Genomic DNA, 24,303 nt, shown 5'->3' on the forward strand with positions numbered 1-24,303 from the left:
GTAAGTACCTGCACCTGGCTCTCTCGAGTGGAACCTTTGTGCATATCCCCAAGGTCTAAACTGCCTTCCTAAGCTTGGACCATTTCCCACCACGCTGGTCCACTGCGGGTTGGTGGGTTCACATATCTAGATGTGCTAAATCTAGATATGCAGGTTTCCTCACGATGTTTTCCTTCACCGTAAGAGCAATGGTATACATTGTACTTAAATTCAGAAAAGAACTCATTGGTACATGTCAGCGCCGGGATTCGAACCCGCATCTCTGGCGTGAGAAGCGGACGCTTACCCGACTGAGCTACCACCCCTCCCCAGTGGGGTGTTTTGTCGAGATGTTTCTTTTGCACTGACACTCAATCTAGTTCGTATTTAAAATATCATTGATTGGAACGAAATAAATAGTATAGTTACCGCCACCGTCCCCAATCTTTGTCGTTACCTAGAATGACCTCCCAACTTGTTTGCATTTTCTCACAAAATTATTATTTTAAAGTTGCCACAAATCTCTACCTAAATTAATTTTATACTAACAAAAGCTTAAATAACTCGGTGGCAAATAGTAAATGAACCAAAGTTTAGTTGCAGCAGAATAATTATTCGTGAGAGTCCCTGGCGCCGACAGTACTTGATTAAACGTTTAAACAAAACAACTTGAGTCTTCCATCCCCGTAGTTATGTTTCATTTCAGTTGTAATTTTACGTAAGACGTTAAAATGTTTTATAGGCGGGAACAAATCATATAAACCGGCTTAAAAAGAGGAGGTTTCCAATTCATCGTTAAGTTTTTTTTTAATATTTTAATACTAGCTGTTCCCGCGAACTGAAAAACTTTTTAAGGCGAAGAGACCTAAAAAGTTTTCCCGTGGAAATTCCGGGATAAAAAGTAGCCTATGTTCTTTCTCAGGGCCTAGACCATATATGTTCTTATACCAAATTTCATTCAAATCCGTTCAGTAGTTTTGGCGTGAAAGAGTAACAGACAGACAGACACAGTTACTTTCGCATTTATAATATTAGTTAGGATTATGTTTGTTAGAAGGTTATTTCGCCAGGATTGAATTGATTTTGATACTGTTTTTATTGTAATACCTACCTAGGTACTAGGTAGGTAGCAAATTTCAACAGGATATGAAAGATTGAAATCAGTTTTATTGCTTGTAAACATTGTGTATTCAATATGTTCAGTCAAGCCCGATCATTTTTGCAAAAATAGAAATAAGTATATTGCAAACAAGATGTGAATAAGTTTCTCTAGCCTCCTGACACCTGGCGTGCTATGAGTAGGACATTGAAAAAAAATAAAATATATAGTTTAAAAATACCTATGTTAAAAGTTTTATGGAGTATCCCTGTTATTCCTTTAAAGTTTTATAAAGTACCTATCCCTTAAACAATTTGTTCTTTGACAAAGTGACAAAACAGTTCAGTAGTTAAAATTTAATTTTTTTTTAAATTTAATAACAGTGTTTACATTTATACCTCTCGGGGTCAGGAGGCTAGAAGCTTTAAATAGGTAATACTTACGTAAGTTTATAAACAATTATTGTCATAATACAAGAACAGCAATATTTTTTTTTACAGTATAAGTATTTTGGAAAACTCTACGTTTCCCCAACGGTAGGTACTCTACTTCCCTTATTCCTCCTCCCACAAAACTTGCAAGGAAGAGGTTGGTTTTAGCAACAAGACCACAATTTATTATTTATGTATTTTCCTATTTGTAATGTTTCCCATGATGCAACGTTTCCGAATCGGTAGCAGATACACATTGGTACCTTGTCTAACTAAACAGCGTGGTGCTAAAGATTAACAGTTGGTAAGTTTGACAATTGTAAGGTTCACTGTGAAAGTATCCTAAATTGGGTATTATTTCACAACATTAATTCATATTTTAATTGATTCTATTATGTTACGAGGAATAGTGGCAACACCGCTCTTGAGGGAGACTGACATTTGATTGACAGAAGGGAATAGATGTCAGGCGAGATGTCAGAAAAAGGAGGCAATTGGGTTTTTGGGATGAAAAATGGTGGTTCGATGTGTGGATTATAAAAATGTAATTTATTGCTAAAACTATGAACAATGCTGAAAGACATGGAAATAAACCTATATCGTGTACGTTTGGTGGTTTTACTACAGATCAGAAGCGGTGAGTAACCTTCTCCCATAAATTTTGTTGTGATTCTTGTTGTTGGAATTTATCGGGCCGAGATGAACGTAATATCAAAATGTTGTGTCTTCACCAGTAGATCACACACGAATAGTAGTAATGTTATGTTATTATGTCTTGTAATAGTATGGAAATGTTCGGAATAGTCATATTACTCATATTTATCATTTTCATTAGATTTTTATTGGATATCGATAATCCGATATGCTAGCGACATCTATTAAAAATATAGGGAACTATCCAGTTTCAATTGACATCTGACATTGACACTGTCATTTTGATCATCTGACAGTGTTGACATTACAGGGAGCGTTCAAAAACGATGCCTTGATTACTTTAAAATATTAGCATTATTATTCTGAGTAAAGTACTATTGGGTTTTACGAATTATTAGTTTCTGCAAAGATTTCCCGATGTTACGCTTACTACCTAACGTGTGGTAGATCTCTCTCTCTCGGCCTTCCGTAGTCCACTGTTGGACATAGGCCTCTCCTAACGATCGCCACCCCAAACGGTCACCCGCCATCTGCATCCAGCGGCTTCCCGCTACCTTCCGCAGATCATCAGACCAACGGGTTGGGGGGCGACCGACACGCCGTTTGCCGACACGTGTGGTAGATATTATTTATAAATACTAGATAGCCTAATATGATAAACGTGAGTCATTGTTATTGACTATAAGTCTTAAATTAAATTCTCATAAATGATGATTATTGATGAAAATGTTCTTTCTTAACATTAGGTGTAATAAGGGTATGATCATTTATAGCGTTGCCGTTGGGCTCATAAAACGTAACGAACATTACTATAGGTTAATCATTTTGGTGATTTTATTTTAGTTGCAAAAGATACCAAATATATTAAGTTTTGAAGACTGCTAAATTAGGACTATATATTTAATATGCACCTTATCTGTCATCATGTATATAATTAATGTACCAATGTACCCTGAAGGTTATACATAATAATATCTGTGTATAAAATTATAATAAGTATACCTACTAATATAAATTTATTCCTTTTTGTTTGAGTTGGAGACGAGACGAGAAAACTGGACCACTCAAGAGATATGGGATGCAGCACAACTACAGATGAGTTGAAGATGGACAAAGATGAGCCTGCGGTGTGGCTGTGCCTGCGGTGCGGCTGTGCCTGCGGTGCGGCTGTCCCTGCTGTGCGGCTGTCCCTGCGGTGGGGCTGTGCCTGGGGTGCGGCTGTGCCTGGGGTGCGGCTGTGCCTGGGGTGCGGCTGGGCCTGTGCCTGCGGCTGCGGTGGTGCGGCTGGGGTTGAAAGCATCTACATCGCCGGGTGCAGGCCTGGAGTTGGAGCCGTGGTGACAGCGGCTGTCAGGGCTGTCAACATCAATATCAACCGGACCAAGGCTGGAGGAACAGTGGAGGAGATGGCTATCAGTGGTGTCAGTACCCAGACCGAAGACACCAGACCATACCATACCAGACTGAGGCGGGAGTCTGAACTTCGGTTCGCATGCTCAATGGCCGACGGGCGGCAGTGGCGACGCTGTCCTCAACAGGACTGGAGCTACATCTACAGTTGCATGATCACCATGATTATTATAAGGAGCACCGAACTGGGTGTTATTTACATATTATTTAGTTAGTTTTGATCAGGTGCATAAAGTTACTCGTAATGTAGGTTAATAAAGGTATGAGGTACCTATGTTATGGTTATAAGGAAAGGGAAAATTAATTTGAAACCTGGATGAATTCCATTGCATTGGTATTGTTATTAATTTTGAATGGTGGTTGCACAGTTATCTTGCAATGTTTTATTTATACTTAATTGCTTTTTGATATAGTGATTTTGGAGGTTTTACAGTTGCTTCAAGTTTGATGATGGAATGTTCATTTGAGGAAGTCTTGATGGTTTTGATTGCATTGGCTGTGAGTCACAGAAGGGTTGCACTGGAGGAGTCATTAATTTGTTGGTCGGGCTTTGTATATTCCAATTAAATATTAATTATTCCAATGTAAAAAGGGAATCTTGCTCATAATAATTACGTAACTAATTTTGATATGGAATTGGAGTAAAGTCACAATAGGTTTAAAAGTACCTAAGTGCTTTGTTCTCTTTTGTGGCGTACCTATATTAAACCGAAACGATAATTATATTCTTAGAGTCCTCCTCTTAAAATATGTCATGTGATATGGTGTCATGGGTGCTATAATTCATTTTGTGATTGAATGATCCTTTGTTTCATAAATGTACCCAGTTTTACAAGGGCATCATTTGATTTTGATTAATTATCTAAAATATCTATATTAATTATATATAAGTTGATTCCATGAAGATGGGGTAGGTGGAAGCGAATCTTGTATCCAGCATCTGTGTAGTAGGTACCTATCAGTCAGCTGTTGTCGACGGACATGAATGACGCTATGTCCTAACAAGTATTCAGTAGGTACCTACATACATTTACTTGAGTTTAAAATTCCTAAGCCATTATTGAGTCTGTTCGCAATGATTTCAAATGAAGCTACGAGTACAATACGGAATACTGTATGCCTTTTGTCATTGCCTTGCGATTCTGGGACTGTGTGTCATAAATACTTATATATTATTATTAAACTCTTTATTGAACAAAATAAATTGTTACAAAGGCGAACTTAATGCTAGCAGCATTTTCTACCAGTTAACCTTTGGTGATGTTGAAAAAGTGATTGGTAGTGCTTACGATAGAAGATGGTCTAAATTGAGTACCTAACCAAAATATTAATATAACTATACCTATACAATATATGTTGCATTTCAAGTGTTATAGTTGGATCTAATAATTTTATTTTATTAATAATATATTAAGGATTCCAGCCAAAATTAAGGTACTTATAGGTATTAGGTATATAATTTAGTATAGTAGGTATAGTAGATGAAATGATGATGATGACTCTACTTTTCTCTAATGGGTAAAGTATGGATCATGATTGTGCGCTAATAGCATTGCATAATTAATTATCGGATCTATTTCACCCATACCTATAGTTTATCTAGTAGGTAAAATCTTATGGACTAATGTTATGATTTTCTAAAGATAGTTAGTTGGGGGCCACTACAACTTGTGGCAGTCTATGAGGGTTTGCAAAGTTCTACTTATAGGAAGTTACGTAATATTCAATGTAGGCTTGGCATATAGTGACTTAGACGGTACCTATCTATTATTGCTGTTATAGGTGGTTAAAGGTGGCTTACATTGAAGTGACGACCGGATATTGAGAAATGGATTAGTTTCTGTTGCCTAGGGAATTTTGAACTTATATTGCCATGTGGCCATTGGCGAATGGCGGTTGCTACAACAGGACTCGTGTTTTTCGAAGTTTCCACAGTTCAATATTGTGACCTGCGGATATTACTGGATGCGCTTAATGTGGATATGAATATCATGGGGTATGTGAACATTTGTGAGTGAGCGTCTGGAATTTTACACGGAGATGGAGTTGAGGAAAAGATGCATGTATCTATTTACTACATGTTGTAGTTAATGTATATTCGAACTGTTGCGTAGGAGAGTGGGGTTTTCAACTTATTAAAGTACTCTTTATCCAGGGAAGTTAGACCGGCTTCGAATTAAAAACATGATTAATTACCTACTTATTAAATTTTATGACTTGGATATATAATAATATGTCAGATAGGTTTTTGCCCGTTGGTTTCTGCTGTGATTATTATTATTGTATACCTACTAAATATTCTCTAGAACATGATCATTCTATGGAATAGTGCAATCAGTCGAATTTGTCTTAAATTGACGTTTTTATCTATTTGTTTGTACAAAGTTGACCTTTAAGGACAAATGAGACTGGATTATTTTGATGATCATACAAGGATGAATGGATTGATGGACTAATATGCTGAATATCGTCATAAATGGATGGCAGCTCGAGGGGATGGGTTATCTAGATATGGAAGCTTGAATCCCTGTAGTATTAAAATTTTGTGATTATAAATATTCAACTTAAATGGGATTTACATTGATTAGCAGTTAAGTACTTGTGTTAAAATTAAAAGTTTTGGATAAAGCTGGAGCGGTATCGAAAAGTCAAAACAAGGTATCTGAAGTACTAGGGTACCTAGTTATTTAATATTTATTTTAAATGGGATTTACATTGGTTAACAGTTATGTTAAATCAAAAGTTTTGGATAAATCTGGAGCAATTTTTGTTTGAATAGAAATATAGGGCAACTTGTTACTTTCCCTTAATAGATTTGGATAAGTACTAAAGCTTAATTCTCTCTGCGCTCTCAAATGCTCGTGAAATGATAACTTCGTTCAGTAAGGGATTTCAGGGATTACATTGTATTGTATAGGTATAGGTACTTACCTAGTTCCATCTTCGGCAATTTGCAATTACCTACTTATATGTAATTATAATAGTTTTGGGATTTAATGGTATCTTTCCAGTTAATAGCAGATTGCATCTGATATATTTTATGTTCATGATAATAGGTAATAATTAATTTGAATTCAGGATACAATAAAGAGAAACTCAAAAAAAAGGCTTATTATAAAATTGATGATTATTTAGAGGACGTAAATGCATGGCTGTGATAAGTACTTGGCTCTGCTCATATTATCATAATAATAATTATTAAGCTTATAAGTATTGTATAAGTACCAAACTAGTTTTAAGTTTTTTTTTTTGAAAAGATGGCTCAGGAGTTTCTTGCCTCCGTTCTTCTCCTTAGACAGAAAGAGCCCCCCCTATCCGAACGGAGAGTAATTTTAAAAAAAAATTTACACGATCAAAAAAAAAATTGACTTTGGATAGACAGCAAAATCCACAAAAAAAAATCTAAGTTCTTTTCTGACATCTCAGGTTAATTGGTACTTACCTAGGTTTTTACTTACGATTGCTCCTCTGATATATTTCGTTGTTTAAACATTATTTAAGGATACTTATAAGTACTTAATACCAGTTGTGGAGTGAATAACTTTCAGAGTTTCATATTAATGCGTGACATAGTAGTTTAATCTGTAAGGAGTAAGTAATATATGTTTTGATGAATATAATAGATATGGATTGATGCAATTTTTATGGATGATTTGAAGAATAACAATTACAGCAAAACTATAAAGTCATGGAAACGGAAGTAGAACCTAACTAATTGTTAAAGACTGTGTTGAAATCGATTTATCATTTTTATTTTAGAACATATCCGTTAAAAAGCTATTATCAATCGGCATGTTATTTTTAAAATGAATGTACCTAACTGTAAGCAAATAATTGACAATGGTAAAAAGTCTTAGCAAAATCGCACTCTTTATTGTCAGGACTTTATAGTTGGTCTGTATCAAAGTATGTTATGTAAAAGTTAATCATGGAACAAAACAAAGATCCAGAAGGTTGTTATTGTAAAAATACTTAATGGATGAATTTTATGGAATTACCTAATACTAAAATTATATACTTAATTATTTAATAATATTGATAGATATGTATATGGATATTATGGATTGATGGATTTTAAATGGATAATTTGAAGAACAACAGTTAAGTATCAAAGTAAAGTTAATGTTATTTAAAGTTAATCATGGTTTTAAGATATGGACCAAGGATCCAGACGATTGTTATTGTAAAAATACTTAATGGATGAATTTTAAGGACCAAGGTCATTTAATGAATCGATGTTGAATTATGATGGATTAAGTTCAAGCTCCAAGAAGACGTAACTTAGTAATATCTTAGTCCTGCAAGAATGGGTTTGCAGTATTGCAAGAATGGGTTTGCAGGACTAATGAGTTTTCTATCAGTACAGCTAGAATTGATGGGTTAGCTGGTACTGGATTCCCTGCAAGATAGGAATAATTGAAGTCTGCTAGAATGGATGGGTTAGCAGATTTTGATTTGTTAAGTATCCAGTATTGCTAGAATGGATGGGTTAGCAAGTACTGGATACACGATTCTCTACTAGAAATGGATGGATTATCAGATTGTTATCTCTTCGTTTACTTATATAAAAATAACGTCTTATTATGGCCATTTTTTATGAAATTGTTATTACAATGTACAAGGAGTAGTAATTAACGATTACAATTTGCACTGATAACTGTTGATTGATTGTTAAGTCATTGTTTTATACAAATATTTTGTCTGATGTTAAAGTTAATAATTTCATTATATTAGTAAAGACCTACCTACTTAATGATATTAGGTATAATTAATACTATCGATAGTCAGTCTCACTTGCCGAGTGTAAGGTGCCTTTGTATCTACTTTGATCCGTGTATGAGGACATACACGAGGTCAGGATGGACGAGTGTAAGGTTCACTGTGAAAGTATCCTAAATTGGGTATTATTTCACAACATTAATTCATATTTTAATTGATTCTATTATGTTACGAGGAATAGTGGCAACACCGCTCTTGAGGGAGACTGACATTTGATTGACAGAAGGGAATAGATGTCAGGCGAGATGTCAGAAAAAGGAGGCAATTGGGTTTTTGGGATGAAAAATGGTGGTTCGATGTGTGGATTATAAAAATGTAATTTATTGCTAAAACTATGAACAATGCTGAAAGACATGGAAATAAACCTATATCGTGTACGTTTGGTGGTTTTACTACACAATGCACAAAATTGTAACTGGTACCGACTTCAGGTACTCTAGTACAGGTTTGATAGTTTGTCGGAAACTAAAAAAGTTTAAGTTTTCTCGCATACTAAGTGGAGCCTCGAGGAAGCGTCCGTAGTCGAGCGGGCCTCAGTGATCGTAACTGATCGCTGAGGTTAAGCAACAACTGACATGGTCAGCCATTGGATGGGTGACCAATTTCAAGTGGTGCTTTTCTGGACGCTTCCGTGCTTCGGACGGCACGTTAAGCCGTGGGCCCCGTTTCTGCTTCGGCAGCAGTCGTTAAGCCTAGTTAGAGGCCTTCGGGCGGCTTGAAAACATCTGACAGTCGGGTTGCCCACTTACCCGACAACTCTCTCAGCACAAGCTTGCTTGTGTTGGGGTCCACCAACCCGCACTTGGCCAGCGTGGTGGACTAGGCCTAAACCCTTCCTTCATTGGAAGGAGACCCGTGCCCCAGCAGTGGGGACGTAATGGGTCGTTATGAAGTGGAGCCTCTAATGGAAACTATCATGAAACTTCTGACAGATAATGTATGCAGGTGACAGGAGAAAACGTAAACTTCTTTTTTTGTTTTCATAAATAGCAAGACCCGTACTAGAGGGTCTGAACTATCAAGTCTGAAGTTCAAGTTATTTGAACCGAACTGTAAAATTCAGTATCACTTTTGCATCGCTCAGTTATTTCGAATAACCTATCTGAAATCTTGAAGCGTGAAAACTTCAAAATTCATTTACATTTTCAATCATCATTCGGTTAAGTAAGTCTCTAACTTTGTTGCAAGCTTGTTAAGCTAAGAATTGAGAGTGGGTGGACAGATTTTGGAGGAAAATTAAATCTTACTTGCCAGATATATTCATAAGAATAAAGGGGTGTTATTGGATTTGCAGTAAATGTGCCACGTGTATATTCCACCGCCATATAAAAAAAATATTATACTCCTGCATCCACATAATAGTGTGAGATAAGACATTTTCAGTAGGTACTTTAGGTAAATTTCCCTTCTTATGACATCTTTAAAGTAACACATAAACTACCAAGTATCCGAATAGAACACGACACTCCAGCAAAATATGAAAAGGTATAAAGTTAACGCGGTAAGCAAACTTTTCACACAGAAAAAGGTTGTTCATTCCTCTTCACCTTATTATCTCATTTCCGTCGGCTTCGCATTAAAAAAACAACTAATTTCACGGCACCAGTCGTACCAACTGCAGGAACAAAACAATGGCGGACTGAGAAGAGGGACTCGCGAAATTCTTTCATTTTCTTATTTAAAGTAGCCCGGAGAATGGAAACAAAAGTTGCGAAACGTAATTAATTTATTCAACGCCGGGTTTGTAGAAACGAAAGAAAGCACTCGGAAACTGGACGCTACAATTAAACATACCTCTGTATGTCTCGTGGTCCTCGCGAAAGGTAGCGATGGGAAATTTATTCATCTTTAACTGCCAGTTTCAATAACTCTATATATCGATAGCTGACAGTTACGTTCATACGATTTTGACAGAATGCAACTTTTTGTGTTTAAAACTGTTTTTTTTTTCTATCGATAGATTGAGTATTGAAATGTAAGTTGAGTTATTTATATGTACAGTCAACGCCATAAATATCGATACACTTTTCTACTGGAAACCTCCAGTTTCTTCATTAGTGTAGCCTCAAGAGCCTCCCGTAGTGATGTACCAAACTGTACCTCCATTATATGTTATGATCTAGCGCACCCTGGATTGATCTGACATGTCATCGTCACTCCGAATAATATTGGCGGATTGTGAAGTCGAGGGTTAACAAGAAAGTATCAAATGTGTAGACACGAACATAATATTTGCAGTAGGTATATTATTATAGATTCAACTGTACATGACTCAACTGAGACATAGGTATATTCTCTAGAATCTAGTCTACCCTCTAGTCTAAACTATATTATCTATAATATTTGCCTGGTAACAAATGTCAGCTCTGGATTTTCGCTGCAACGCATTCGAAAAACCATCCATTTGCTAGCAAACTCTACATGGGCACAAAGAGGATAATTTCGTTACACAGCCTCATTATCGATAAGTACATCCAGGTAGTCGAGCTAATCCCATCACTAGTCCATATTGCACCGCAAAACCGTTCTTAGGGGAAATTAAACCGAGTGGAGAAAGGTATTTTCTTGATCTTTTGCCGCCTTCCAAAAGGTCATGGTTCTAGTATTTGTGTGGCATTCGTGGAAATGCCGGGTAAGTACTATGTTTACTACTACTACATAGTTTTAATAATGCAACTTAGAAAATGGAAATGATCACGTTCTTAACTATGAATTGTAATTATGGTTTATTAGGTGTAACACTCATTTCGTGACCCCTGAAGTTTTTCAAAACTACCTAAGTATTGCGTCTTCAAACAACTACCTGTCCCGGCCGGGAATCGAATCCGGGACCTTCAAACTTCACATCTCTTTAGCATCATCCTAACTAATATTATAAATGTAAAGTAACTGTATCTGTCTGTCTGTTACTCTTTCACGCCAAAACTACTGAACGGATTTGAATGAAATTTGGTATATATATGGTCTAGACCCTGACAAAGAACATAGGCTACTTTTTTCCCGGAATTCCCACGGGAAAACTTTGTTAGGCGAAGCGAAGTTCGCGGGAACGGCTAGTTTAGAATAAAATAGAATAGAATACTCGTATGACTTAATTTTTCTGGTAACCATAAATTGCAAAATATACAAAAAAAAATGTATGTTTTACTTATACATATAAACTAACAACACAATATCATTAGGGGGCCTTATCGCTAAGCCTCTTAGAGCGATCTCTTACAGGCAACCTACATTTAGTAGAATCGTGGGCCAAATGTAGCGATTGTTATAGCCCCCGTGGGCACTGTTGGCCCGCATTCGGAAATTCGGTAGTAAGTACCTAGGTATGTTTTATTTAGTACGGCCAAAGGTTCAAAATGGGAAAGCTTTTCGATATCCTGTAATTCCTTTAAGAAGCAAACTGGAGCGCTCCTCTGCTTTGCCTTTTGCTTTCTTTTGATCTAATTACGTACAGTATAAGGCAGATAAATCTGACCCCTCTCAGAAGCATTGTTACTATGAGAGAGAGGTCAGGTTTTTCTGCACATGACCGTACCTACCTACCTCACTGAGTGTAGGGATTTTTCTTCACAAAAGGAAAATAATACTTATAGTGCCACAAACTTATCTGTTCCGGTGAGAGCGAACTAAATTGGTCCATACCTCATTACTTACTGTACTAATGAATTTCATATTGACATAGATTATATGGACCAATTTAGTTCGCTCTCACCGGAACAGATAAGTTTGTGGCACTATATGTACTTTACAATGCGTTTCACATTTCAGGTCATCGTCATCAGTAGAAATTTTTGTTTGGACTTACGCATTTACGCCGTAGGCATAAAGTTTATGAGTTGATGAATGGTTGATGATAACATCTATTGATGGTTGATTGATGGTTATATATTATCTGTGGCGGACACCTCGCCACACAAACAACAGATGGCGCTCGGAACGCAACACACAGCACATGCATAGAAAACGTAGCAAATCACTATGGAAATCCTACATTGCGCATACGAAGTTTCTCAGTAACACTGCAATATATACCAAACCCCAACGTTAACCGTTGGGCAGCTGCCCGCCAGGCCACACCACCCGGCCTGGTCCGAGGATCTTCCCTTTGCATGGGGATGCGCTGACACCCCCAGCATCTCCATATATCTATAACTTAACCATTATGTGATATTCATTGGTTTTTAAGTTATTAGTACTACCGTTATGATCCAACGAGGGCACACCCGAGTCCGCGTTGTTCTATGGATCCAATATTATAAACTGCAAGGTATTCATTTCCAATTTCTACCATAGACCAATTCCTACATGGAGGAGAACATGTCAAAATTAGCCAAAGTCTATGCCCACCTCTGATATGCATATGCCCACTGAGGAAAAAAAACACTTCTATGCCAAACCATAGAGAAAAGAACACTACGTTTTAAGAGACGGGAGTACAAGGGAAAAAAAAGAAAAAAAATACTTGTATTACACGCGTACTCACACAAGGTACCAACAAAACAAAAATTATGACGTACAAAACTACCAACATAGCACCGCTGAAATAGTGATGTGCTTCTTATGGATATTTTTTATCGATACCTAGTAAAAAAAAAGTGCGAGTGTATGATTTAATTTCAGTCTTACACAATAAGATTTCAGTGTTACACATTGACACCAACGTTAAGTCTCGGTTCAACGTTATGTTATGTTCTTAATTAAACACAAAAATATAATCCATAAAATAAACTCGAGATTTTCCGTTGACGTAAGTGCTATGATATAATGTTGAAATAAAATAAAGTGGAAAAATATAATTATATTTATTTATTATAAAATAAAGTGTCTGCAGTATGTCCCACACATGGATTTTTTTTTCAATTGTGTTCTTAAAATGTTGTGGTAGAAAATTATTGCCACAAATTCGTTTAAGTTGATGTAGCTTTTCAATAGGCACATAAACCAGATCCTCCTTACCGGTTATCTTAACCCACTGTTTACATCTGCAAACAACAATTTTTATTATTATTATTAAACAATTAAATATTATCCATACAAAAATTACCAGTGACTTTTATTACAGAGATCCGAATTTTATTTTCGCTAAATTCCAAAACTAGTAGACCAAAGTTGTTCTGATTGATGAGTTGTGCGAACTAATGATAAATAAAAATATCAATATCGATAAAAAAAACATTCATGCACTATTGTTGGTTGTGCGGACCCTATTTTATTATACTTTACCTTTATCAATAATATCAAGCAACACTAATAGTTAGGTACCTCCACACAAACACTGCACTTATCCACAGTAATAATAATATATAAATAACTGTTAAATCCTAATTTATTTATGTTTTAAAATTATTTTTCAAACTAAACGATTGACTTACTGACACTGACAGATGACAAAAGCCAAAGATGTCTATGATAGCGTACAAAGTACTCTGTGAGCGGTGCTCGCCATTATTTTTCGTACGCGTTCCATACTTAATTTTTTCCAGACTGTCTTTCGCCAGACTGGCCAAACTGAGATGCCAAACCAAGGCCAAAAGCAGGACATAAATAATTTGTTTATTTAGTTTTTGCTTAAGATTTTGCTGAGCTTAAAATAGTAGGTATTTGAGTGAAAATTCTTATCCAAAAACAAGTTATCCAACACACATTTTTGAAACCACTAAATGTGCATAGTAATATTTCCTTTGTGTGCCAACTCCTTGCTTCTGTGTAGTGCGTCTTGCATCACGTGTGTTTGTTTGCAAATATTTCTCAAATTCCTGTGTCCACCTTCTCACGCTGACGAGGAATTCTGGAAAACCTTCAACGGGAACGTAGTTTATGGAAAATATCACATGCACAAAACTTACTCAAGCAGAAAGTAATTTAATTGGTGACGATAAAGAAGACTACGCGATTGTAGAAGACAATTTTAACATTCAACCTATTCCTAGTATTCCTGTCTGGAAACGTTTCCTTGAATGTAACGAAGTTTATGGAAAATTGCAGCTTGACAAAGAGTACCTACTGAACCTTAATCTAATTTGGTTCATGAAGATAAAGCTCCCTATACGATTATAGAAAAAAAAATCACAACCAACCATGGCTTGTAGTCTTTGCCTATGCCCATGTATGGAGCCATACTTTCCGTGTATGTTGATATCGCTGGTTGCAAGCTTGCCTTTCACTTGTCCCCCATGCATCGACTGCTGCCACCAATACGACGTATGGAGAGGCAAAGAGCCTAAAAGCATGATGGAAATGGTGAAAACAAAAGAAGGCAATGAAGAAAATTTGCCGCAAAAGGCTGAAAATGAGCATGAAATTGGTAAAAGTGAAGTGGACGAGAGTGGGGAGGGTTCGGGTTTAAAGACTGTAGCTGTGGTTGCTTGATGAGCCGTTTCATCGTTTTGTAGTTTAGATTCATTGTTATCTAATAAACTTTATTGATATTTTTTTATGGTTGACCATTTTTTTTGTGCTCTTGCTCCTAATCTTTTATTTAGCAAGGTCTTAACAAATATTAGCGTCATGGCTAATATTGTCTCTCGGAAGGCTCTACATGAAATATGTTTAGGTAGGTAATCCATAGGGTACTATTTCGATCCGCGATCTGCATACCTAGCACGGGGCCTAATACGCGGCTAAACTTATCCGTTGTACCCGTTTTCGAGACCGCACGATACGAGCTCAACGCAAAACTTTCGCCACGTCTTGTCATGCGCATCTTGCGCCACGTGCTACGTATTCCGTATGACAATCACGACTACATAATCCAGCTTATCTCGAAAGTTCAACTTTTCTACATGCGAGTGCAAGTTTGCCAATTATCCTCACCCGTCCAACGAACTAACTCTATTATAGAAAACTTGAAAACTCTTGGTTAACATCTATCCGTAGTTTAAACAGTAACTAGTCGATATGCATGTTCACAGTGACATTTAGTGCTGGACTAAGTTGGTTGGAACCATTTTAAGTTGTGTTGAACATCGAAGATAGTGGCGGTGTGACGGAATTAGGTTAGATGTCTTCTTGGGGTGTTGTATCTTGTAGATATTACAATAGGTAGGTACCTTGTATCTTGTCGATATTACAGTACCTACTTACGAATTACGATTTTACTTAGCGTTAAAACCTATGTACCTACTAAGTATATGAGACATAACATTACTAAGAATTATCTATGATTTTTTATTCTTTTTACAAAAATGAAAGAGAGTCCTTTGTATTGTAGGGTAGGTATATATAAAAATGTTGAAGAACAATTACAGAATTCTAACTACTAATGATTACATGAGACAGTTGTTGGAGATAGGTATTCTTGTAAACGCAGCGCCAAAAGTCTAACACTAAATCACTAAGGTATTTCCACTTTTCTTCCTATTAACTAAATAGATCTAGACTAACCATCTAAGAACCTAGGACCTGTTCATCCTAACTAATATTATAAATATGCGAAAGTAACTGTGTCTGTCTGTCTGTCTGTTACTCTTTCATGCCAAAACTACTAAACGGAATTGAATGAAATTTGATATACATAATTATGGTCTAGACCCTGAGAAAGAACAAAGGCTACTTTTTATCCTGGTATTCTCACGGGAAAACTTTTTAAGGCGAAGCGAAGCTCGCGGGAACACCTAGTGCAATTATAAAAACTCAATGAAAGTGCCTAAACACCCCCAGACAGTAACGTCTACAACAAACGTCTTTAAGTGCATCGAAAACTTATAACCACATAAGTACCGCAAGGAAGTTAAAGTAACTCTTTAAAATTTGTTCAGCTCTTAATTCCACGTTATAGGGGTCAAATTGGAACTGCTAGGTTTGCGTTTAAAGTGGCGTTCACTGTACGATCAACACTTGCCTACCTACTGTCTGATAAACAGCAAACTTTAGCGATACAGGGGGCGCACTCCGACTTTGTGACATAACTAATCGATTTTACTTACTTAAAATTTCGGTTAAACTTACGCTAGCACTTTAGAACAAGACTTTGTGGTGCATTATTTGTTATTTGTGCATTATAAATAAAAATTTACAAGTAGCTTTAATAGATGTTACTATCCTTCAGCCTATATTTCTTGTCAATAACCTTTGTAATATACCAATAAACTTTGCTTCTACTACCAGCGGTCAGATCGTAAGGATACCAAGCCTTTTCAAAAGTAGGGGAGCAGGGGGCTAGTTGTAACAACTTTTGGTTTCTTGGCTATAAAAACTTACTTGTTCAGTATTCAGGAAATCTAGCAATACTATTCCGATTAACAACTATGCATCTATCAATTTCAAAGAAAATATTAATCAAAACTGTCAAGACTTTTTGTAAAAACGTTTTTGAAAAAAAAGTGGCGAGTGTTATAACTTACCCCGTGATTGGGGCTAGTTGTAACGAGCTGGGGGCAAATTGTAACATTAGGAATTTTAAAACAGTTTTACATTTTATAAAGATTTATTTGGCATAAAAAACAACAGGTTTAAAATGTTCAAGTAATCAAGCAATCCAAAATTTCAGCCCTGAGCTAGTAATCAGATATTTTAGCTTCTTCTTCCTCTTGAAAACCAATCTGGGTTTGACATAGCCGAATGATAAAGATATGTTACTCTTTTAATTTTTCACATATCCATATAACGTAACATATCTATATAAGTAAATGACATAAATTAAAAGTTTTTGCGGCTTTTCGTACACTGATTCTATTTTCTAAGACTTCAGCAGAGGCCAATTCGTAAACATCTTGACTTTGGCTAGCACATGTAGATTTTCTTTTGTAGTGTCTCATTCTGAAATAGAATTAACGAAGTTAAACGAAAAAGTATTCAAAATACTAAAAGAATAAATTTAAGTACGTCCGCAAAATTGTATAACTAATAAATACATAAGAGGTTACATGTTACAACTAGCCCCGTAAAACTGTTACAACATACCCCATAGGATAGTTTTTTTAAATAACATTTTTTTTAAATAAACCGCTTAATTACCTATTATAAAATTAAAATTAATTATAATGAAATTATTAAACAAAAACTGCAAAACAATATGAATTTTATGCTATTCAATTTCATATAAACAAAAAAAAGTCCGTTACCTTGCTTTTTCGGAGCGCCTACTCAACACTGCTTCCTGCGCCATCCGGCGGGATGCTGACCGCACTTAGATGATACATTGCGTATTAAGTAGTACATTGGATAGAAAATCAAATAAATGTTCTTCTATTACGTAGCTAACAACGCTTGTTACTACTTGCCCCTGTTACAACTAGCCCCCCGCTCCCCTACCTAGCTAAGGAACGACGGCTCGGGTCCATCTAACTGCAATTGGTAATCACAGCTTAGAAGTAAATAATACCTTATTATGATTAACATAAACAGGTGTAGCAAAAGTAGGTAGTTAGTTGCCTACTAAAGAAAGCCGAAAGAGCCAACTCTCCATAGTATTTTTTTTTACCAATACTTAGGTAGATAGACTAGATTCATGATTCTTTGAAATTAGTATTTATACCCTTGCCCCATCAAAGTCAAGGTAGGCTTCCAACCACATTTTCGATACCTGCGCTTCTACTTGCTCAGCACTTTATGACGAACTCACGACTAAGTTTCACCGCTTAAGATTTATGGCCATGCCTAAACGTGCTCCTAAGTTGTGAAGAGAGACAATGGAGTGGTTTATGCGGATATAAAATACTTTGTGTCTTCTACGCTGCTGATATTAAAATTCACAGGTAGATGAAGTACTTTACATAGGTCCTAGGTAAGAGGAAGTACTTATGTATGTAGGTAATGGCAGTAATGGTTCCAATCTCAAGCTCCGTAAGTTTACCTGAGTACAGAACAGCAGAAAAACTGTTTGCTGCCGACAGGCTAAGTTAAGTATAACCTTTAGGTGAGATTTGGTTATACTTAACTGTGTAGGTACCTACCTGGAGTTAAGTACCTTTTATGAATCATATTCTACTATGATAATAATTTTATTGTTGACATGAGGTCTAATTACAGTAGATTAATTACACTATAGTGAAACGTTTAAGAATACCGTCTACAGCTACCGTAACCGCACCCTCAAAATAATAACTGAGCTAGCCAAATGCTGTCAAATTAACATAATCTGTAGAACACAGAACAGATTTTGTCTTGTATTCACTGTCACTTGTTATTATTTACTGACATTTCGATTCTCGATTTACGAAAACAAACATTAATTTTAGCATCAAAAATAAGGAAATTTCAATAAAAATGATAGCCAGACCATGGACAGACGACTTACAAAAATGCCCACACACTTGTGTGGGCCAGTACATATCAAGAATCGGCGTGAATTCTGAAAATGATGACTATTTGTGCTTCTACGGTCAACTGGAAGATTCTAGCCCGTAAGTCCCATCATTTACTCATCCGCTACAAAAAGTAAGTTATTATATCTCGGCCACATTCAGTTACCTTATCGTAAAAGGCTTGTCGAGTTTGGTATCATGTACTTATAGGAGTCATCTTAATATTTTCCAGTACAGTATACTTAACAGTGTTGGTAGGAGTTAGTTACTTACCCACTGTTACAAAGAACTCAGGCACATATGGCTGGCTAATCCTCGCATTACACTGAAAAGGAGAAGAATACACTTACGAGTATGTAATCAGATTAGGTCTCAAGTTAACTGTTGTGTACCTAAATACACTTCCCCCCTTATAATAAAATAAAGATAGACCTGCTTTAGTACCAACTTTAGACTACTAATTTGTGTGTTGTCTATAACCAGGACTATCTTTAGTCTATGTTTTATAATAAGGGGAAGTTTGTTTCCAACTTCCAGTTGCTTGTACGGTGTGTTTGAGCCACACAATGGGGTGGAAGCGGCTCGGTTCATCATGCAGAGGATGGCCGTGGAGATACTGTTCGGACAAATCACTGCAGAGAGCAGCGATGAAGAGATACGAGACATTTTAAGGTAATTCTATAACCGATTATGGTTATATTTATAGAAATATGAGACATTTTAAGGTAATTCTATAACCGATTATGGTTATAAAATATGAAAAAAAGGTTTTTTTGTAGTAGTAGTTGGTTTAAATCCAACGTATAAATGCTTCATGACTGAAGACATCTTGAAGATTGATGATTGATCATTACTAAGAGTAATTTCTTCCAGACTACCTTGGAGGAGAGAAATTATACAAAAGAAAAGGGGAAAGTGCAAAAAATCAAGTAATTAATTAATTAGGATCATAATTCTTCGTATTCCAGGAATGCGTTTGTGGCTGTGGAGAAGGCGTACATAGAGAACTATGACGGTATGATAGCGGAGAGGACCAGCCTGCAATACTCACTGCAAACACTGTCTGAGAGTCAGGTAAATTGCACTTATTATTATAGTTTTACCATCAACCTTTCTGCACTCATTTTGATGAAAATCAACTCTACATTCATATATGATAGTTATTAAAAAACAGCTCTTCTCTCCTCATCCCCAGGGTCCTAAATCCCGAGACAGCATCCTCGCCCGCCTCAAGGAGATAGACCAGCAGCTATCAGCCGGGGCGACGGCGGTGGTGGCGCTCGTGCACAACTCCAAACTGTTCGTGGCCAACGTAGGCGAGGCCAGGGCTCTGCTTTGCAGGTATTTTGGTTATTTATTTATTTTATTTTAGGAAAACTTACAGCACAATTTGAAGGTATAACAATAGAATGAGCAGTAAAAGGCCTTTTACAAGTTTCCACTGATAGAAATAACTTAATAATATTTACGCTAGTACAAAGTAGCAAACTAAAGTAGGTACATTAGCATATTATCTACGCCTAATCAAACGTACTATACTGTATATATGTAAAGCTACAAAGATGTTTACTAACAATTACACTGTTGTGAAAATATATAATACATAAACTCTTACACTCAGTTGCAGAAAGCCTCTTTAAAATGCCACATTAGCAATTATGTCATTACCACTAATGATTCCATTATTTATTACATAAAAAAAAATACTTTCGCATTTATAATATTAAGTTAGGATGCGAAACTGTGTCTGTCTGTCTGTCTGTTACTCTTTCACGCCAAAACTACTGAACGGATTTGAATGAAATTTGGTATACATATGGTATAGACCCTGGGAAAGAACATAGGCTACTTTTTATTCCGTAATTCCCACGGGAAAACTTTTTACGGCGAAGCGAAGCTCGCGGGAACAGCTAGTATGCCATATTATATTCCCTTTTACAATACAGAACATAAACTCACTAAACATGCAATTCAAAAAACTACTTTACTTAAAGTAAATTATTTTATTAAACTATTATAGACCTCTTATCGTACCTGGCTCAAAGGTTTCCATAATGCTTGCTGCATTACCTCGCTGTATAACCAGAGAGATATTTTTATATGTCATGTAAGGACTAGAAGGAGGTCATTGATAGGAATAGGTGGAAAACCCAGGGACATACTATATTTTGTCTAGCTGTGCCAATAGAATAAATAAATAAAAATTAGGGGAAAAATACTTACGTTTAAACAACTTAAGTGTATCTGCCCGCCTAATGTGATCTGTAACATTATTAAAGCTTTTTTCTTAGACAAGTAAACCACTATCTCAGGCTTTTGTACATTATCATAAATGCATAACCAATCTGCACTTTGTAAGTGCCACCAATGAAGTAAGTAATTTACGGTTTCTGAACTTTGACAAGGTGAACAGAAAGTATATGTTTATAGCGCTGAATGTATGTCTTTATTTTACAGGACAGATGAAAACTCGGTGCTAAGAGTGGTGCAGTTATCTGTGGACCACAGCCTGAAGAATGAAGACGAACTGCTGAGGTTAAGGCAACTGGGGCTTGATATCAAGAAACTAAGGAATGGTGAGTTCTTTATACCATTACTAGCTGTTCCCGATAGCTTCGCTTTGTCTGTAAAAGTTTTCCCGTGGGAATTCCGGGATATAGTAGTATATGTGTTAATCCACGGTGTCAGCTACCTCCATACCAAATTTCGTTAAAATGGGTTCGGCCATTTTGACGTGATGGTAACATACACACATACTTTCGCATTTATAATATTAGTAGCATTAGCCCTTCTACTCCTGGGCATGTCTCAAGCAAGACCTATTATCATTATTCATAAGTTTAAAACTAAGCATGTCTGCATCATACAGCAAAGCAACTAAATTTTAATAAAATTCAAAAATGGACACTGAAGTAATGTTCCTTGGGGTACGCCATTTTTAACAAGAAGTCTCTTTTCGTTTAACTTTCTATTACCTTCAGTTTAAATATGACTATATGAAATCTAAATAAGCCTCAGCCTGATGTAGGTAGTTCGGTAACTAATTAGAATATTTTCACATAATTATTGCAGGTGGTAAAACAATATTTTTTTCGCCTATAAAATACGCTGTCTCCTTACAAGAATTGGGAGCCACTTCGATTGAGCACGATACTCTGAAATGTGATCGTACTTACGTAATCCGAAAATGAATCGGATACATAAATTCTAGAGAATTTCGACTTTGTTGAGTAGCTCTTCAGTGAGGTCAGGATAGCTTACGTATTATCTTCCCATTTTCCAGCGCAATACCTGGGCAACCAGAGCGGCACCCGTTGTCTCGGCAACTACTTAGTGAAGGGCCTGTACGGAGCGTTCCCGACCCTGCGCGGCGCCGCCGCCGAGCCCGTGCGCGCCGCCGCCGAGCTCGCGCCGCCCGTGCCGCTCAGTAGCCAGGACAGGTGAGTCGATGAATGATGCATTCAGTATGTCACTTGTAAACCGGCGTTCTCAATGCCAGGGCGTAGGCCGCCTGTACCGCTCAGCAGCCAGGATAGTTGAGTATTTCATTCATTCAATTTGGAATTCGTTCAGTAGTTCATTAATTCATTCGTTCAGTAAGCTACCGCTGAGTAGCCAGGACAGGTGAGTAATTCATTCATTCACTCTATTAATCTTCATTCGGTCATTCTTTGTTGAGTAAGCTACCCCGGATCCCAGCCAGCCTGTACCGCATAATAAAAATTAGTGAGTCGTTCATTCATTCATTCGTTTAGTAAGCTACCCCGTAGCTGAGTTCGTCTGTATCGTTGAATATTCAGAATAGGTGATTGTTCATTCATTAATTCGTTCGCTCATTAAGATAGTAAGTAGTCAGGATAATTGATTCGTTTATTAATTCGTCCATTTAATCATTAGTAAGCTACCATGGGGATGAGTCCGCCTCTATACTGCTAAGTAAGTATAGATCAGTAGTTGATTCATTAATCCACTAGGCTACAGAGCGGCCCCCGGTGCCTCGGCAACTACCTGGTGAAGGGTCTGTGCGGCGCGTCCCCGACCCTGCGCGCCGCCGCCGAGCTCGCGCCGCCCGTGCCGCTCAGTAGCCAGGACAGGTGAGTGGAGGAACTAGATCATTCAATAGGTCACTTATGACCTTATGAGGCGGTCGAAATGACGGTGGAGCTTCGGGCCTGTACTGCAGATAGCCAGGATAGATTTAAGTCATGCATGCAAAAGTAAGTTACCCCGGAGCTCATCTTGTCTGTATCATTCAGCAGTCAGCATAGGTGAGTCGTTCACTCATTCATTCAATCGATTAATTATTCATTCGTACCGTTGATTATCCAAGATAGGTAGGTAAGTTAATTCATTCAATCGTTCAATTATTCGTTCTGTAAGCTATCCTAGAGCTTATTCCGCTTATACCGCTGGGTAGAGTTAAGTATGAGTAGTTGATTAATTCATCCACTCGGTCAGTAGCTAGGTTACTTGTGAGTCGTGCCTATAACGGTGAATAAGCATAGGTCAGTAGTTCATTAATCCACTAGGCTACAGAGCGGCCCCCGGTGCCTCGGCAACTACCTAGTGAAGGGTCTGTGCGGCGCGTCCCCGACCCTGCGCGGCGCCGCCGAGCTCGCGCCGCCCGTGCCGCTCAGTAGCCAGGACAGGTGAGGAGATCATTCATTCAATAGGTCAGTCGTTCAGTAAGCTACCCCGGATCTCAGCCCGCCTGTACCGTTGAGTAATCAGGATAGGTGAGTCGACGAAGTGGTTCATTTATTCAGTAAGCTGGCTACCCCGGAGCTGAGGCAGCCTATACCGCTCAGCAGCCAGGATAGGTAAGCAGTGAATTCGTTCAATGGTTTATTTGTGAGCTGGTGCGGACTACAGAATAAATAAGTCGTTCATTCATTCGTTCAGTAAGCTACTCCGGAGCTCAGCCCGCTTGTACCGCTGAGTCAGGATAGGTTAGTTTATTCATTCATTAAAAATCCAGAAGCCAGAAGCTTTGTAGGTATAATGATCGCTCATTAGCTCATTTCATTCATTCACCTCTTGTGACTCCGTTGAGCGCAAGTAAAATTAAATTATAAGAAGTCCTAACATAATGTACCTAATATTTCTTTTCCTTTTCCAGATTCCTAGTCTTGGTGAGCTCGGGAGTCTACAAGCGCATTCAAGAAGTGAAAGGAAACAGCGAACAAACAAACAAACATCTCGCCCAAATCATAGTAGAGAACTTCAGAAAACAGACCGATTTCAAGAAACTATCCCAATCTGTTCTGACAGAGATTGAAGACGAATTCAACACTTACTGTATGAACAATAATCTAACACCTAAACCTACACACATGGGTTTGCTTATAAGGAACTTTAACTTCCCTCTACCAAATCAGAAAGAAACCTTGACTCAAAGCGAAAAGAACCAAGTTACCAAACAAAATGCGGTACGATTTAACCCAATAGTTCAGTCCAAATCGACTACGTTGTTGAATGAATCCGATTCACTCGATGACGAGGTCTGCACTGAATCGAGTCAGGAAAAATCGGAAATTGATAACGGGAATCGAAGGACGGATCCGAATAGACGAATTAAGGGTTATGTCGACTTTTCGTGTTACTATGAAAACGTTGAGAAGGCTAGAAAGAATGGGACGTTACCTAGTTTTATTAAATAAATGTTATTTTTGTGATGTAATGCGATTTTTATCCTAACTAATATTAT

At 37.2% G+C, this 24,303-nt stretch overlaps 2 protein-coding genes across 4 annotated transcripts; both read left to right on the forward strand.

Annotated features, from left to right (window-relative positions):
* Window positions 1–1,823: 1,823 nt before the first annotated feature.
* LOC119692058 lies at window positions 1,824–3,978 on the forward strand. Of its 2 annotated transcripts, none has more exons than XM_048630690.1 (2): window positions 1,824–2,606; window positions 2,786–3,978. In XM_048630690.1, the coding sequence occupies exon 2, from the start codon at window positions 3,237–3,239 to the stop codon at window positions 3,786–3,788; it is 552 nt and encodes a 183-aa protein (XP_048486647.1). In that variant the 5' UTR covers window positions 1,824–2,606; window positions 2,786–3,236; the 3' UTR covers window positions 3,789–3,978. The 2 variants fall into 2 exon arrangements, with proteins under 2 accessions (XP_048486647.1, XP_048486646.1); XM_048630689.1 differs by having other exon boundaries at window positions 1,824–2,146; window positions 3,199–3,978.
* Window positions 3,979–18,474: 14,496 nt separating this feature from the next.
* On the forward strand, window positions 18,475–24,257 carry LOC105398817 (TGF-beta-activated kinase 1 and MAP3K7-binding protein 1). 2 transcript variants are annotated; one of them, XM_048630512.1, is made up of 8 exons: window positions 18,475–18,695; window positions 19,134–19,268; window positions 19,565–19,670; window positions 19,792–19,937; window positions 21,054–21,172; window positions 21,880–22,016; window positions 22,201–22,220; window positions 23,716–24,257. In XM_048630512.1, the coding sequence occupies exons 1-8, from the start codon at window positions 18,559–18,561 to the stop codon at window positions 24,254–24,256; spliced, it is 1,341 nt and encodes a 446-aa protein (XP_048486469.1). In that variant the 5' UTR covers window positions 18,475–18,558; the 3' UTR covers window position 24,257. The 2 variants fall into 2 exon arrangements, with proteins under 2 accessions (XP_048486469.1, XP_048486468.1); XM_048630511.1 differs by lacking the exon at window positions 22,201–22,220 and having other exon boundaries at window positions 18,476–18,695; window positions 21,880–22,036.
* The last annotated feature ends 46 nt before the right edge of the window (window positions 24,258–24,303 follow it).

The sequence above is a fragment of the Plutella xylostella genome, chromosome 26 (genome assembly GCF_932276165.1).
Source record: "Plutella xylostella chromosome 26, ilPluXylo3.1, whole genome shotgun sequence".
NCBI classification, from domain to species: domain Eukaryota; kingdom Metazoa; phylum Arthropoda; class Insecta; order Lepidoptera; family Plutellidae; genus Plutella; species Plutella xylostella.